At 41.1% G+C, this 14,613-nt stretch overlaps 1 protein-coding gene across 1 annotated transcript; it reads left to right on the top strand.

Annotated features, from left to right (window-relative positions):
- Nucleotides 1-3,652: 3,652 nt before the first annotated feature.
- PCK1 (phosphoenolpyruvate carboxykinase 1) lies at nucleotides 3,653-11,342 on the top strand. Its single transcript, XM_053958877.1, has 10 exons — nucleotides 3,653-3,761; nucleotides 4,047-4,321; nucleotides 5,691-5,872; nucleotides 6,483-6,686; nucleotides 7,020-7,207; nucleotides 8,096-8,258; nucleotides 8,378-8,602; nucleotides 8,709-8,840; nucleotides 9,591-9,686; nucleotides 10,256-11,342. The coding sequence occupies exons 2-10, from the start codon at nucleotides 4,098-4,100 to the stop codon at nucleotides 10,708-10,710; spliced, it is 1,869 nt and encodes a 622-aa protein (XP_053814852.1). The 5' UTR covers nucleotides 3,653-3,761; nucleotides 4,047-4,097; the 3' UTR covers nucleotides 10,711-11,342.
- Nucleotides 11,343-14,613: the final 3,271 nt, after the last annotated feature.

The raw sequence follows: 14,613 nt of genomic DNA, 5'->3' as shown, positions 1-14,613 counted from the left end.
AACTGCAGGCAATTTGCACGGTTCACGTTTTCTTTTGGAAATTGAGAGAACGATCCCTGCCCTGCTCTCTCTCAGATTGCAAGGGCTGCCCTTGGGTCTGGACTCCGTGGCATCCAGTCCAGCAGCTGTCAGAGTGTGCTCAGTGTCAGCTGAGCAAAACACCACGGAAATAGCAATCCAGAGGCAGTGCTCTTCCGTTAGTAGAGCAGCTCAGAGAATCTTTAAAAACCTACAATTTTATAGCAAAATACCCAAGTGACAAACTCCTTGGAGGTGACAATATGTAGGAGAATTAGCAATGGGAGGGAAGTAGAATTTCTGAGTATTATATGCCATTAACAACTTTCAGATCTCACTGAGTGCTTTGTTGCACCTTGGTTTGTAGTGATGAGTTAAGCTTCCTAATGACACTTTTTCTGAGCATCTAAAAACCTTTACATTTATTGAGTTCTAGTAAGTCTGTAAAACCTGAAGTGCTCAAAAACTTCCGTTTTGAGCAACCTGAATAGTGTCCATCAAAGCAAACATCCTAAACCCCCTCCTTTCAAGGCACTTGTTGAACACTGTCATCTTGAAATGTCAGATTCACACACATTTAAATGATTTGACAGCTTCCAAGAAGGCACCTGATAAGCATCACATTCAAGTGTCAAGAAGCGCAGAGAAAAAGTGCCAAAAAAAGTTCAATCAGAAGAAATAATATCAGCTATTAGATGAGCATTATAATGCAGTTACTACTAAAAAAAGGCTTCTCATTTAAATGGAAAATAAACTTTACATTCAAGACAACTCTTTTTTTAAAGGCTTTACATTTCCCCATACCACCTGCCATTCGTGAAATCTTCCAGAAACTGAATCCAGACAGCAGCACCCACTGGTACTGGGTGACACCTCAAGACCACTGTAACTGAGCCATTGGAAGTGCTACATCTGGGTTTTTGTGTGGGAAACAGTGGGTGTTATGAGAATTCACTATCTTCACATAAAACCTTTAATGCCTTCTGTTGGCTTTCTAAAAGCTGAATCGCTAAATGAGAAGATTCTTGAAAAAAATCTTGGCCTTGATTTGCATATGCTCCAGTTATTTCATTGCACCAAATACTATGTGTGTTTTATATAGGGGCTTGAGGCTTACTGTGTGTTTGTGATATGCTTTGAGATCCTCTGATGGGAGGTGTTACCTAAATACAAGTAATTTGATGCTGAAATGTCTAGAATTCCCAGTGGACATCTGTACTCGAGCCCTGCTGCCATCACAAATGAAAAACATTTGGAATCCTTAATGTGATTTTTAATGGACATATGTTCATAACACAGTGCCACCAATTTGGCATATTTAGTGTCTTCTCAAGAGAAGCCCACAGTTTGTATAGCAAGATTGTGGGAGGTTAGGATTGCAGTGTTAGAAAATTTGCACAACACCTGCCTGACTGTAATTTAATTGGCAGATATTAATGCTCTGGGTTTGGGAATTTTTTTCCTCCTCTCAAAACCTAGAGACACTAGGGCTGATTCTGCTGTATTACACTGTTGTATGTAAGCTTTTATTCTGATTTTATTTGTGCTGCAATATGATAATCTCCTGGTCTACTGTCTTCCTGACAACTGAGCATTGCTGGCTTACTCGCAGTTATTTCTATGTACACTGACTTACCTAGCAAGCAAAAAGCACTCAGGTTTTTTTTTGTACTTCTCTGAAAAAGTGCTCTGCTTAGTATTATTAAAGATTATGCTCCATTTTATTTTTAATGAAGGTACTTTATGACATGTTGTAAAAGGAAAATATTTCTCATCAGCTCCACCAGCAACACAGTATGTGGACTCTGAAGACAAACACCAGCTTTGCCATTATTAAATTGGTTTTGGATTTTATCTTTGCTTATATCGCAGCCCTATCTGGAGCAGTCTTTAGCACCTCTTATCCCACCAGATTTTTGTTTTCCTTTTCAGGAATATTTGGCCTTGCCATGCATCAAGGACAGCCCCTCTTACCTCACTGTTTTCTTCCCTTATTTACAAAACATAATAAAAGGCTTTGCAGGGGAGATAGAGGGAACAGTCCCAGGGGGTGTCCCTGCAGTGGGAGAGTCAGATCTGCAGTATTTTAGACTTGCAGCTGGGAAGGTGAGCTACAATCCTGATCCCTGCTGCTCTGCCAGCCTGGCTTTTTGGGGGTTACAAGTCACTGCTGGCTGCCTCAGCAAGAACCTTGCTGGGAACATCCAACTGCCTCACAAACCTGACCAACAGCAGGGTTGTGAACACCCTTTATACAAGATAAGTCAATTTTGTTGCTTTTCAGAACTCCCTGAAACTTAGCTGGGAATCCCAGATTTCCCTGTTCTGCAAACTACCAATGACAAGCACGGTAAAAGCCCCATCAATACAAAAAAGTCACAACTTGGCACAAAAGCATCACCTTATCCAGGCTCCAGATGCTTTGCTAAGACTGGGTATAAACAGAGGGAGAGGAAATGGCAGCAGGGTTATTTCTACAGTTCTGTTTTTCTGAAATACTTCAAGGCTTCACACCCCCAGACTGCATGGACAAATAGACATGAAGATCACCTTTCTCTATGGTCACAATTGTCTAAAATGGAACAGGGGAAGCTAAAGACAGGCCTGCAGAAACAGAGACAAGAGCTCAAAGTGCCTGAGATCACACTCAAGTGTCTGATATCACATTGAGATAACTCTCAGAATTTTGAGTAGTAGTGGCTGTTGATATCAGATACTGCCACAACTGACACAGACACAGACTCAGGTCTGTGTATGTATGTGCACATGCACACAGTGCACTTCACCCACAGAACAACAGTGTGCAGCCCCAGTCCTGAGCAGGTCTGTGCTTTTGCTCTGAGTTCTAATTTAGGGATGGGTTAATATTTTATGACACTTCCTCCCATAGAACTCCCAGTAAAATAAAACATAATATTTGAAAGAGGAGTTTAATTATTGCTGCTCTGCCTCTTCTGAGGCTGTAGCAATAGGCAATAACTGTTTAGTTTGCAAGAGCCTAAAACAAGCCATAAGCAAAAACTTCCTTGCCTGCACTGAAGGAACCCCAACACTTAGATTTATATTGCTAGGGATTTTTTAAGAACTGCATAGACAAAAATAAGAGCTGTGGGCCTTATGTAGTGGTTATTCAGGCCTGTCAGTGCTCACTGTTGAACTTTATACCCAGATCAGGCAATGTTCCCAAGGTGAGTAAACACTCCTTGGACGAGCCTCCACTTCACAGCCAGCTAGTGACCATCTGCCTGCAAAATGTGCCAGCTGCACTTTGCCTCTGTGCATGACCTCCGTGTTCCTGGTTCCAGAAACTCTTTGTACTCAACCTTTCCCACACGCCGAGAAGTTATGACGTTTTTGATTTCAAAGCCAAAATGGATCAAAGTTTGGTTAAACTGCTAAATTTTGTAACTGCTTCAAAACAGCAAATCCAGGGGCTAAGAACCTCCGCTTTCAGCATTCATTAATCAAGCCTGTTAAATGATTACCCCGCCAGGGCTGCTTTGTTGACAACTCTGCATGATGACAATGTCAGTGGCACTGTCCCAAGACACATGCAGTGGTGATGTAAAGGACAAGCCTCCTTCACCTCAACCGGTGGGATGGACACCACCATGAAGAATATTTAAGCGAGGAGGTGCATCCTTGGAAAGCAGCAATTGCAAGAGAGCTCCAAGGCAAGTGAAACGGGCTCAACTGAAAGGTACAGCAAAATCCTCTCTGGCATCCAGCTCCAGCTTCCATAAGTAAGTAGAATGGCCTCTATTTTTTTCCATGTTAAATTAGTAGAATGACCTCTATTTTTTCAACGTTAAATTACTAGAATGGCCTCTATTTTTTCCATGTTAAATTAGTAGAATGACCTCTATTTTTTCCACCTTGAAATTAGCAATGATCCAAATTCCCTACCTTGATTTTAAAGCAGCACGTAATCAAGTCCATTGCAAATTCTTTGTGTTATATGTTGTTAGGCTTTGTGACGCTGGTTGGAACGTACTGTAAACTAACACACCTAATCTATTTGATTTTAGATTGTGATCAGTATTTTACAGCCATCAACGAGATCCACAACAGCTTCAATAATGCCCCCACAGTTGAAAACTGACATGAACGTCATGCCCAAGGTTGTCCAGGGGGATTGGGAGAGTCTGTCTCCAGAAGCAAGAGATTTCATCGAGACCAGTGCCAAGCTGTGCCAGCCTGAGTGCATTCACATCTGTGATGGCTCAGAAGAAGAGAACAGAAAAATTCTGGACATCATGGTAGAACAAGGCATGATCAAGAAGCTGAACAAGTATGAGAACTGGTGAGTAGCCTAAATGAAGTCAAGTATCATCTCAGAATTGGAAAATTCATTTTCTATTTACTTTAAAAACTTCTTATAACTCTCCAATATTTGCTTTCCATGAACATTTTGGAACTTTAGCTTACATAGGTGAAATACTCAGGAAAAGCAAACTTTTTCCTCTAAAAATTAGCATAAAGCATATTGTTCAGTTGGACTATCAACTGTACATTTTCTCTATTGATTAGTTACATCAGGGAACTGAAATAATGTCATGAGACTTACGCAACTTAACATTAGCAATGGCTAAATATTATTGAGCAAATCTTCTTTTGAAGAATTCTACTATTTTAGCCAATTAGTTTATTCATCACATACTTTTTTGTGGCATTCAAATAGGTCTGTGGGTGTTCAAATATTATTCAGTACAGGCATTATTCATATCGTGCCGATGAGCTTTGACTCTAATGTATTCTGCAAATACTTTTTTCAAATATTTCATAATTTCTCCCAACTAACTGAACATGAAAGGAGAATATTAACAACAAGTGCATACTCGAGAATTACGTGCCAACCACGAGATCTTCATGGGAGAAATCTGCAAAGACTTTTGAATAACTAAGTGCAGGAATTTGGCAATCTGTTTGCAGACTATTTGGGAGAGAAAAGGGCAAGATTCACCAGATAAATTATTCATTGTTAATTATATGCCTAGCTGTAGTGATGACGGTTATGACAGCCCAACTAGAACATTTTTATACTCGTGGAAAATTTCGATGCACAGAGGTGAAAATGTAAAACAATCCCCTCTATCGTAAATAGATGGCAAAAAATTCCTTAGAGGGGAAAAAGAATCCCCTTTAATGAACTCCTTCACTTTTAATGATCGTGCTTATACTCAGTATTTTCTTTGTGATGCCTCTAATTTAAGGGACTATGCCAATCCACTAAGCTGGGTTCTGATCCCTCTGGCACTTATACCAACACTTAAACTACTTTCCTTGGCATCCACTTAGCTAGAAGCATCATTTTGTGGTCCCCATACAAAACAACTTCACACTGATGAGAATGAGAATTAAACAAGATTAACTTTTCCCTGAAAGTTAACAACAGAGAATAAGGCTGAGATAAGAGGCAAAGGAGTATTAACATGTAACAAGACTTTCCTAGGTCATATAATTTTTTATTATTACTGGAAAGTCTTAAAGCAATTTTTTGAGAGAATATATCCGACTGATTTTTGAGATTGTCTGTTATACGGCTTTGTCGCTAATTTTTGTCTTACAAAGCATTGTTTTAGCAGCCTTTTGTGCTAAAGTGGACCCACAGAAGGGTCAAAATTCTATATTGATCATTAAAGTCTAATTTCCTGATTTTTGTTGAAATGCAGCTGGTTGGCTCTCACTGATCCAAGAGATGTGGCGAGAATTGAGAGCAAAACTGTCATCATCACTCAAGAGCAGAGAGATACCATTCCAATCCCTAAAACTGGAACAAGCCAACTGGGGCGCTGGATGTCTGAGGAAGATTTTGAGAAAGCCTTCAACACCAGGTTCCCAGGCTGCATGCAAGGTAGGCAAGAAGAAGATAATTGACACTGAACTTTCAGCAATGCTGAGACACTTACTACTGTTGCAAGTTACTGTAATCTTTAAAGAACAATTTGAGCTGAAGATTCAGCTTTATACCCCCGATAGTCACTTCACTGGTTTCATGCAGATCTTTACCATAGACCCAAATACCTGGGCAAGGACAGTCCTCAGTTTCTTTCCAGCACTCTTGTTTTCCTAAAGAGTGGCAAAGTACAAAAATTCGTGTGACTTGGTTCAGGAAGTCACGCAGCAACTGAGGAGCTGATAGGAAGCAAGATGAGAATGCAGGGCCTCCCATCCATAGCAGTAATTTCAGATTCAGGGATTTACACTAACAGAGAACTTGGCCTTCACCTCCCCTTACTCCTGGCTAGACAATCTGTCTGAACTGCTGCTTTCAGCATTTAAGATAAAACTTCTTGCTACACAATTAGACAAACAGAAAGCTGCAGCTCTTTAAACATCATCAGAAGTTCTCACAAGACAAACAGCTTTTAAAGGACTGAGTAACAATGTCCATGTTTATAAAGGCTACTTCAAATGTTCCTTGTTTTGCTCTTGGCCACATCTTGCTACTCCCTGTTTTCCAGGACGTACGATGTATGTCATCCCCTTCAGCATGGGACCTATTGGGTCGCCTTTGTCCAAGATTGGGATCGAGCTGACGGATTCACCCTACGTAGTGGCCAGCATGAGGATCATGACACGGATAGGAACAGATGTTTTGAAAGCCCTGGGCAATGGGGAGTTTGTAAAATGCCTTCACTCAGTTGGATGCCCTCTGCCACTAAAAGGTAAGAGCCATTAAAAACCCCAGGAACCATTAAAAACACCTGGAAATTCCCAGGGCTGGGTTTTGGAGCCGAGTGCTTGTCCTCAGCACGTGGGACGCCCTCACCACAGAAGACCAGGGTGGTTCTGTAACAGCACTAGGTTCAAAACTCCGTTAAAGGAATCAAAGCTCAGCGAGAGTTTGATGGGAAGGAGATCATTATCCCTAGTACTTACCAGGGATTTCCTTGAAGCATATGCTCTGGGTTGCTGTCAGAGGCTCGATGCTGATGAAACAACAGCGTGATCAAGCATGGAAATTGCTGCATTCATGACTACAACATTCTGTTCTGCAGAGCCATTAATCAACAACTGGCCGTGCAACCCGGAGCTGACGCTGATTGCTCATCTCCCAGATCGCAGGGAGATCATTTCCTTTGGCAGCGGCTACGGAGGAAACTCCTTGCTGGGGAAGAAATGCTTTGCTCTCCGGATTGCCAGCAGACTGGCCAAGGAGGAGGGCTGGCTCGCAGAGCACATGCTGGTAAAAATCTATGCTGTTAAATCTTGTGTGTTTGAACAGCCTTTAAAACCTCAAATTAGAGCCACATAAATCCATCACCCATCTCGCCATCAGTGGAATTAGTCTCATGTGGATGGTCCTGTAACTTTAGATAGGAATCTGTCACGTGCCAGGCTCATGAGGAACAGAAAACTGCTTGCAAGGCCAAGTACTAAACATTTAAAACAGGACCTGTCGTGACATAGAACAAGCAAGGTTTGGAACTTCTGAGAGCGACTTCTTGTAGGCAGATCCCGTCTACTTGAGCAGAGCTTGAACATCATCACTGGGCCAAATTATAAAGAGGTCTGTGCACTCAAAAACCTGCAAATATCAGATTTTAAGGGAGTTCTGCTGTGTAACCTTCCTGGCTTTAATTTCTGCAGTCCTTTAAACATTCTACCAACATAAAATACCACTGAAACAAAGAATTTCAAAGTGCATAGGAGAACAGCCTTAGAAAAAAATATCTGTGGTCCTTGAGAAGAGCAGAAGTATCCATGCACAAAATGCTTTCCTTTCACTCCACTCATACAGCCAAAAGAATATTGCCAGGTTTTCTTCTGTCTCTAGAGAGAAACATAGGAAAATAAATCAGCAAAATAAAAATAAATGCTTATTATATGTAGACCTAACATTTAAAAAACCAGAATATTTTCTTACAGATATTCTAATGGCAAGAAGAGTTGACTCTGATTTTAAAAATACAGCTTGAGTTATTTGTCAACAATATTATGTGATGCTTCTTCTGTAGGAACAAATGTGCATAATTAAATATTTTATCATTTCCACTTGCTGGGAGACAATCTTCTAAACGAAAAGTGCAAGGAAAAAAGACTGTGTTTAACAGTTGCATTAATTTTTCAATAGATCCTGGGAATTACCAATCCAGAAGGTAAAAAGAAGTACTTTGCTGCAGCATTCCCTAGTGCATGTGGAAAAACTAACTTGGCTATGATGAATCCAAGCCTGCCAGGATGGAAAATTGAGTGTGTGGGTGACGATATTGCCTGGATGAAATTTGATGAACAAGGTATGGAAATTAAATTGGAATGTTTTACAGGTTGCTGTAGGTGCAGTAAGACGTGCTACAAACTTGTGGATATAATTAAATCAATATGGTTTACTTATATTTTATCATTTAACTTCCAGGCAACTTAAGGGCAATCAATCCTGAAAATGGCTTTTTTGGTGTTGCCCCTGGGACCTCAGTCAAAACAAACCCCAATGCTATTAAAACCATATTCAAGAACACCATCTTTACCAACGTGGCAGAAACCAGTGATGGAGGGGTTTACTGGGAAGGCATTGATGAGCCCCTGCCAGCTGGAGTGACAGTGACCTCGTGGAAAAACAAGGATTGGACCCCAGACAACGGTACCTGGCCCACCAACCCATGGCCCTCTCTTTGCCTTTCTTTGAAATTAACGAATAAATTCAAGTTAATTCTGCCATCATGACCTTTTTATTGTGTCCTGTGCAGGAGAACCCTGTGCTCACCCCAACTCCAGGTTCTGCTCCCCAGCCAGGCAGTGCCCCATCATGGATCCTGCGTGGGAATCACCCGAGGGCGTTCCCATCGAAGGGATCATTTTTGGAGGCCGCAGACCAGCTGGTAAGAGATGCAGCAGCCACCTTCCCAGGCTCAAGTGCTGGCCACAGAAGGGTTGACACACAGCTGGGCTTAGCCACAGGTTTTGCTTTCACAGCTGCAAAAGCAAGGAAATAACCACGTTAGTGCAATGTCTCTGTGTTAGCCTTTGGCACACACGCTTCCAGCCGCCGGTGTTTCAGTGTCTGAGTAGTTTGATGTTAACACAAAACAGGTAATAACAATAAAGGGCTGGAGGGAGATCAGGACCCTCTAACATGGGTAGCAGACACATAGAAAATTGCTGCATTGGTCTCAATTTGCCTGTAGTTTAAGTAGTTCAGTCAGCAAATGGTTAGAGAAATGAATCAGATAGTTTAAAGAAAAGGAAGTAAAATTAATTAGTCTGCTAAAGGTCACCTAAAGTTGGAAAAGAAATAGAAGTAATGCTAGGTCTGAATCTAATATGACCACAGAACCAGATTCTATTTCCATTAAAATCTGCTGGAGATTCTCATGTCCCAGATATCTCCCACTGGATGTGTTCAGTAATCAGGAGCCAGTTTTGAAAACATTAATTTAAACCTTTTTGCTGTAAGAGAGCAGGAAATGAACTGATTAAAAAAAAAAAAAAAAAAAAAAAGAAAAAAAAAAAACAGAAAAAATTAGAATACATTATCCAGTAACATGCTTTCAGCACTATCTCAGATAGCAAAACCTGTCATAAAAATGTTTCTGGACCTCTAATTACTGAAGTGATTTTATTATTTATAGGTGTCCCTCTTGTTTATGAGGCCTTTAACTGGAAGCATGGAGTATTTGTAGGAGCAGCCATGAGATCTGAAGCAACAGCAGCTGCTGAGCACAAAGGTAAATCAAAATTTAATCTGCCTACCTGTATTAAAAGCAGGCCCCTCTGGACTGCCTGCCCTCTCCTTCCCCCTGCTCTTTCACATTTCAGTCTTGGCAGCTAATTTTGCAACCTGTGCATTTTCACAATAGAAAATATTTGTACTGGAATTAACAGCCAAATTCTCTGTAAAAGTCAAATTAAGAAAAATAATCCCTTAGGTGGCAAGCATACAGAACAGGATGCAGGCACAGGGTTGCCAGAAGCCTTGACAGGGAGTTCTTGTTACAGTCTGGGATAAACAAATTTAAATTCTCTCTTCTGCTAGAGCTCAACAAAAATGTTTGAATGATAGCCATCTCTTGAGAATCTTCATTTAAGCTGCTTGACCTGAAATTTAATAAATTTAATAACAAAAATTAATTTCATTTGTACCTTTTGTGCATCAAGGATAATGCTTGTGCAGTTTCTTAAAGCTCACAAGGGTGGTGAAGGGATCATGGGCAAACCCTGGGAGGATCTGAATCTTTGTGCTTTAGAATAAATGTGCTATTTATTCCCTTACCTTCTCCATCTGTATTTCAAACAGGCAAAATCATTATGCACGATCCATTTGCCATGAGGCCTTTCTTTGGCTACAACTTTGGCAAATACTTGGCCCACTGGCTGAGCATGGCCCATCGTCCAGCTGCAAAACTACCCAGGATCTTTCACGTTAATTGGTTCCGGAAAGACAGCCAAGGGAAATTCCTGTGGCCTGGCTTCGGAGAGAATTCCCGTGTGCTGGAGTGGATGTTCAACAGAATTGAAGGGAAAGCCTCTGCCAAACCAACTGCCATAGGTTACATCCCCACTGATGCTGCTTTGAACTTGAAGGGTTTAGAAGATGTCAACCTGACCGAACTGTTTGATATCTCAAAAGAGTTCTGGGAAAAGGAGGTAGAAGAAATCAAGCAGTACTTTGAAGTGCAAATTAATGCTGACCTTCCCTATGAAATAGAAAGGGAATTGCTTGCCTTAGAGATGAGGATAAAACAGCTGTAAGCTGATCAAACCCACAATTATTTATCAATTCGCACATAGTAAGACAAGGCAAACTCATTTTACCAAATCACCACTGGAAGCATAACAGCACACTGATGAGCAGGGGGTTATAATGAAAGTAGGTCATAGCTTAGTTAGGATATAGATACAGAGACATTCTAGAAATAACTCCAGACCTAATGATTTATAACTACATCGGTTGTTGTGAATAGGTGAGCAGCTGTGGGAGTGCATGTGCACGGGGTCTGAAACCCCTGGTCTGTCACTTACATGCACACAGAGCCATGATGGGTGTAAATTATTTGCCTAGTTCTGCATATACAATCCAAACCAATCCAGCCTTCAAGTTGTAGCACATTGTTTCCATCACAGAAACCTCTGGAGTCTGAGACTCCACTCGAAAGAGGAGAGAAAATTAGATGCTGTATATATGTATTACCTAAACATATTTCATGTCTTAAATACTTTTTAGAAAAATGAAGTTGTAACTTCTATCAGAGTGAAAGATGACTTTATATTACTAATGCATATTTAAGATATTGCTATTATATATTACTCATGTTCCTGTGATTTCCAGATGTTTTGAATGGCTTGTTCTTAAACTATAAAATAAATGTTTATACAAAATATTACCTCATTTCCAGTATTCTTGCTGTTTATAAACTGCATGCACATAAATTGAGGCTCCTGTCAATACCACAGCACAGGCAGAGATGCACATGTGGAAGTTAGATCTTGACTGGAGTTGATCTGCTACTCCTGAGCCAACTAGTTTAAGCCACATACTGTCTTTGCAACTTCGATTCAAGCCAAAGGAATGATCCAAAAATTATGATACCAGCTGTGAGCAGTCATCCAGATGGTGACACACTCTCCATAACTGGGCATTGTTAGTTACTGCAGGCATTTATAAAATAAACTACCCTCTAGGAAAGCCCCATGCTAGGACCTTGCTCATTTGTTAAAGTCATAGGATTTGTCCCTGTTCCACAGCATCTTGGCTTTTGCATGAGTTATGAGCGAAGCTGTTGAAGTAAAGACAATTTGGGAAAAAGTTTTCCAGATTTGTCGGGATGCCTAAAGCCTTAGAGCTCAATGAAAATCAGGGCAGGAACCTGTGTTGGGTTCCTTGTAGAGCCAAGACACTAAAACCGGCCCATGTTCTCCCAATTAGAGGTGTCATTTATGTGCTTCCCACATCCCTGGCAGGTATCCTGCTTTTTCACTTTGAATGCTTGATCTCCCAAAACATATTGCAAATATTTGCTTAGCAAAAAGAAAATCACTTACATTGTGTAATAAGCCTTTTTACAGACTTGCTTCCTTGCAGAGCAAACAGTGCCAGGGCTGGTCAACAACTGCCCTTCAAAGTTTGCTAGGAGAGGTCACATAATCTGAAGAGGCTCTAAATTACCCCCTGACCCCATGGTTAAGACTTAACACAAACATTATCCATTCTGAAGTGAAACATAGAGCCCAAGTCAATGCATAGGTCACACAAAGAACAGGCAATGGAAAGCTGTGATGGAAGTGGAGAAGAGTGGAGGTGATCAGTGGAGGTGATCAAAATCACATCTGCATCTCCTATAGGGTCACCTCTGTGTGTCCTATAAGTGGGCTTCAGATTAACAGAAAAATCAAGGTGGAAGTCAGTAAATAAGTCAGAGGAAGTGAGCCAAAGAAAACTGGAATACACACTCCTCAGATTCAAACATTACTATCAAGTGTATAAAATAAAGTTGTTAATAAAGTAATTCTATAAATAGCTGATGAACAGCTTGGGCTATTCACAACTGGTGTGACAGTACTGGGCTGGTATTTGGAGACGTCTAAGGAAGAGCAAGGAAAGCTGAGAAAATCTGCCATGGTGATCTCAGAGAGTTATGGCCAGTTACAGCCTCAGGGTTTCTTATGGGCCTAGGGAGAGGATCCCAGCCCTGAGCAATGCAAATGTGTTCCAGGCACAGCTTGAAATGCTGCCCAGGAGATGTACAGAAGCTTGGGGCTTTCCAGAGCTCTCTGAGCACTCCAGTGTGCTGCTCTGCCTTCCCAAACACAACCAGGCTCAAAGGAGTGTTCCAAAGAAATGGCTCCTTCTTCCTGCCAGAGGAATCCGTGCCAGGGGCCCAAGCCCAGCAGGCATATGGGCATGGGAAAACCGAGTGACACTTCTCCCATAAAATGCTGCTCCGTGAGGAGACACAGACCCCATCGCTGAGGTCCTACAGCACACGCCCAGCTCTAGCAACGCTGGTGCTATAAGGTGCTAACTGTCTTGAGAACATCTTACCCAGCCCAAAACACTGGCTCTCATACTCTGACTAAACCCCTGCTTTCTCCTCCTCACCCCAAGAAATCAGGGAATTTTCCTTTCTTTGACCACCACTGCCCTCAGGTTCTGCTCTGAATGTTTTTGTCCACTTAACAAAACCCATGGATAATGCCTATCACGAGCTCCTCTGGAAAAAAAAAAAAAAAAAAAAAAAAACAAGTTTAAACCATTTGTGGTTCTCCCACTGCACACATTTTAACCAAATGCACCTTTTCAAACACTGCTCAGAGACACAGATCATTCCAGAAACCAGAAAATGGTGGAAAAACCTGCTGTACTGTTAAGAATGAGAACAAGAAAATTAGTTTTTGCGTGAGTCATTCAACAGCTCCTTTGTATGTAAATATATCCTCAATCCATCAGCATCTATGGGGAGTACAATTTACATTTTGAATGATCAAAATGTTTAGTATTGGCAGAGAAAATGTTTAAAAAGGGAGAAGGTGGTGGTTTAAAATTTAGAAACTTAGTCAACTGTGCCAGATTATGATCTCAACTCTTCTCCCTCCAACAAATACTATGCTCCATAAAAACAAAATGCTTTTAAATTGAAATTTGGAAGTTCCCCTGATTTTCAAAAGAAAGAGGGGAAGGCAACAAATGCAATAAATTTCAACAAATTAGTAGAGAAATATAAAACGCAGCCTATTAAAAGTGATTCAGAGAAGGGAAGCACAGGCAAGACTAACACATGAAGTGTACAGAGCCATAACATTTGCAACAGCTGTGTTATGAAATGCACTTGGTATTCTGGGAAGTGAGAAACAAAATACTTTGTTAAAACACTTGTGGATGTACCGGTGGCTTAGAAGAAGAGAGACAAAATTTAAATCACAGTTTAACCATTACTGGTTGTGAGGATAAGATCTCTGGTACCTTGTTTGTGCCCTGATTCACTGGACAACATTGAGATGGATGCACGACGTCTAGGAAGGCTCTGCTCAACTACCTTAAATTTAGCACAGTCCCTCAGGTAAAAAGTCTGGCCTCAGTGCCAAGTGCTCCTGTTAGCACAGATAAATCCAGAGCTCAGACCTAGACCTTGGCCCAAGCCTTGCACAGGTTGAGAAGCCTCCAAGCCCGATGCCATCCTTTGGACTCATTTCTCATGCTTCAAGGTCAAGTTTTGACTGTGTTTTGTCTTGTTCCTTCAAATCCCCTTCTCAGATGTCAGTCTCAGCAGTAATTAGCTTAAGTATATAAGATATCCACACACCTGGATTCTGTCAACATCATGAAGGTTAAACCAAATAAATAAATAAAAGGATAAATAAATGGAAAAGCAGCGTCCAGCTTGCTGCAGAACTCGTGTTGGAAAACAGTGAAACCCAGCTTCAAACCTCTCACAATTCTGGGATGATATTTTCAGGAAAAGAAGCAAAATTCAGAGAAATGGCATTTGTGCTCTGGGAAATGCTGTTTTCCAAAATCCTTGGCTACCATAGTAACATGATTTATTCCATACTTGCGGCAGTATAGTCAGTCAGCTCCCCAACAGAAAGACAATTATTGTAACTAGAGATGTACCTGGCTGGAAGACTGTAGGAATGCTGCTATGGATGGCAGAGCAG

Source organism: Vidua chalybeata, chromosome 17, assembly GCF_026979565.1.
Source record: "Vidua chalybeata isolate OUT-0048 chromosome 17, bVidCha1 merged haplotype, whole genome shotgun sequence".
Taxonomy (NCBI): domain Eukaryota; kingdom Metazoa; phylum Chordata; class Aves; order Passeriformes; family Viduidae; genus Vidua; species Vidua chalybeata.
The sequence above is the reverse complement of the archived record's forward strand: the minus strand, read 5'-3'. Positions and strand labels throughout refer to the sequence as shown.

Excerpts from the sequence above, each read along its gene's own strand:
- PCK1 (XM_053958877.1), top strand. The coding sequence starts at position 4,098 with ATGCCCCCACAGTTGAAAACTGACATGAACGTCATGCCCAAGGTTGTC. Across the intron at positions 4,322-5,690 it reads CTGAACAAGTATGAGAACTG|CTGGTTGGCTCTCACTGATC; the intron begins GTGAGTAGCCTA and ends GTTGAAATGCAG. Across the intron at positions 8,259-8,377 it reads GATGAAATTTGATGAACAAG|GCAACTTAAGGGCAATCAAT; the intron begins GTATGGAAATTA and ends TTTAACTTCCAG.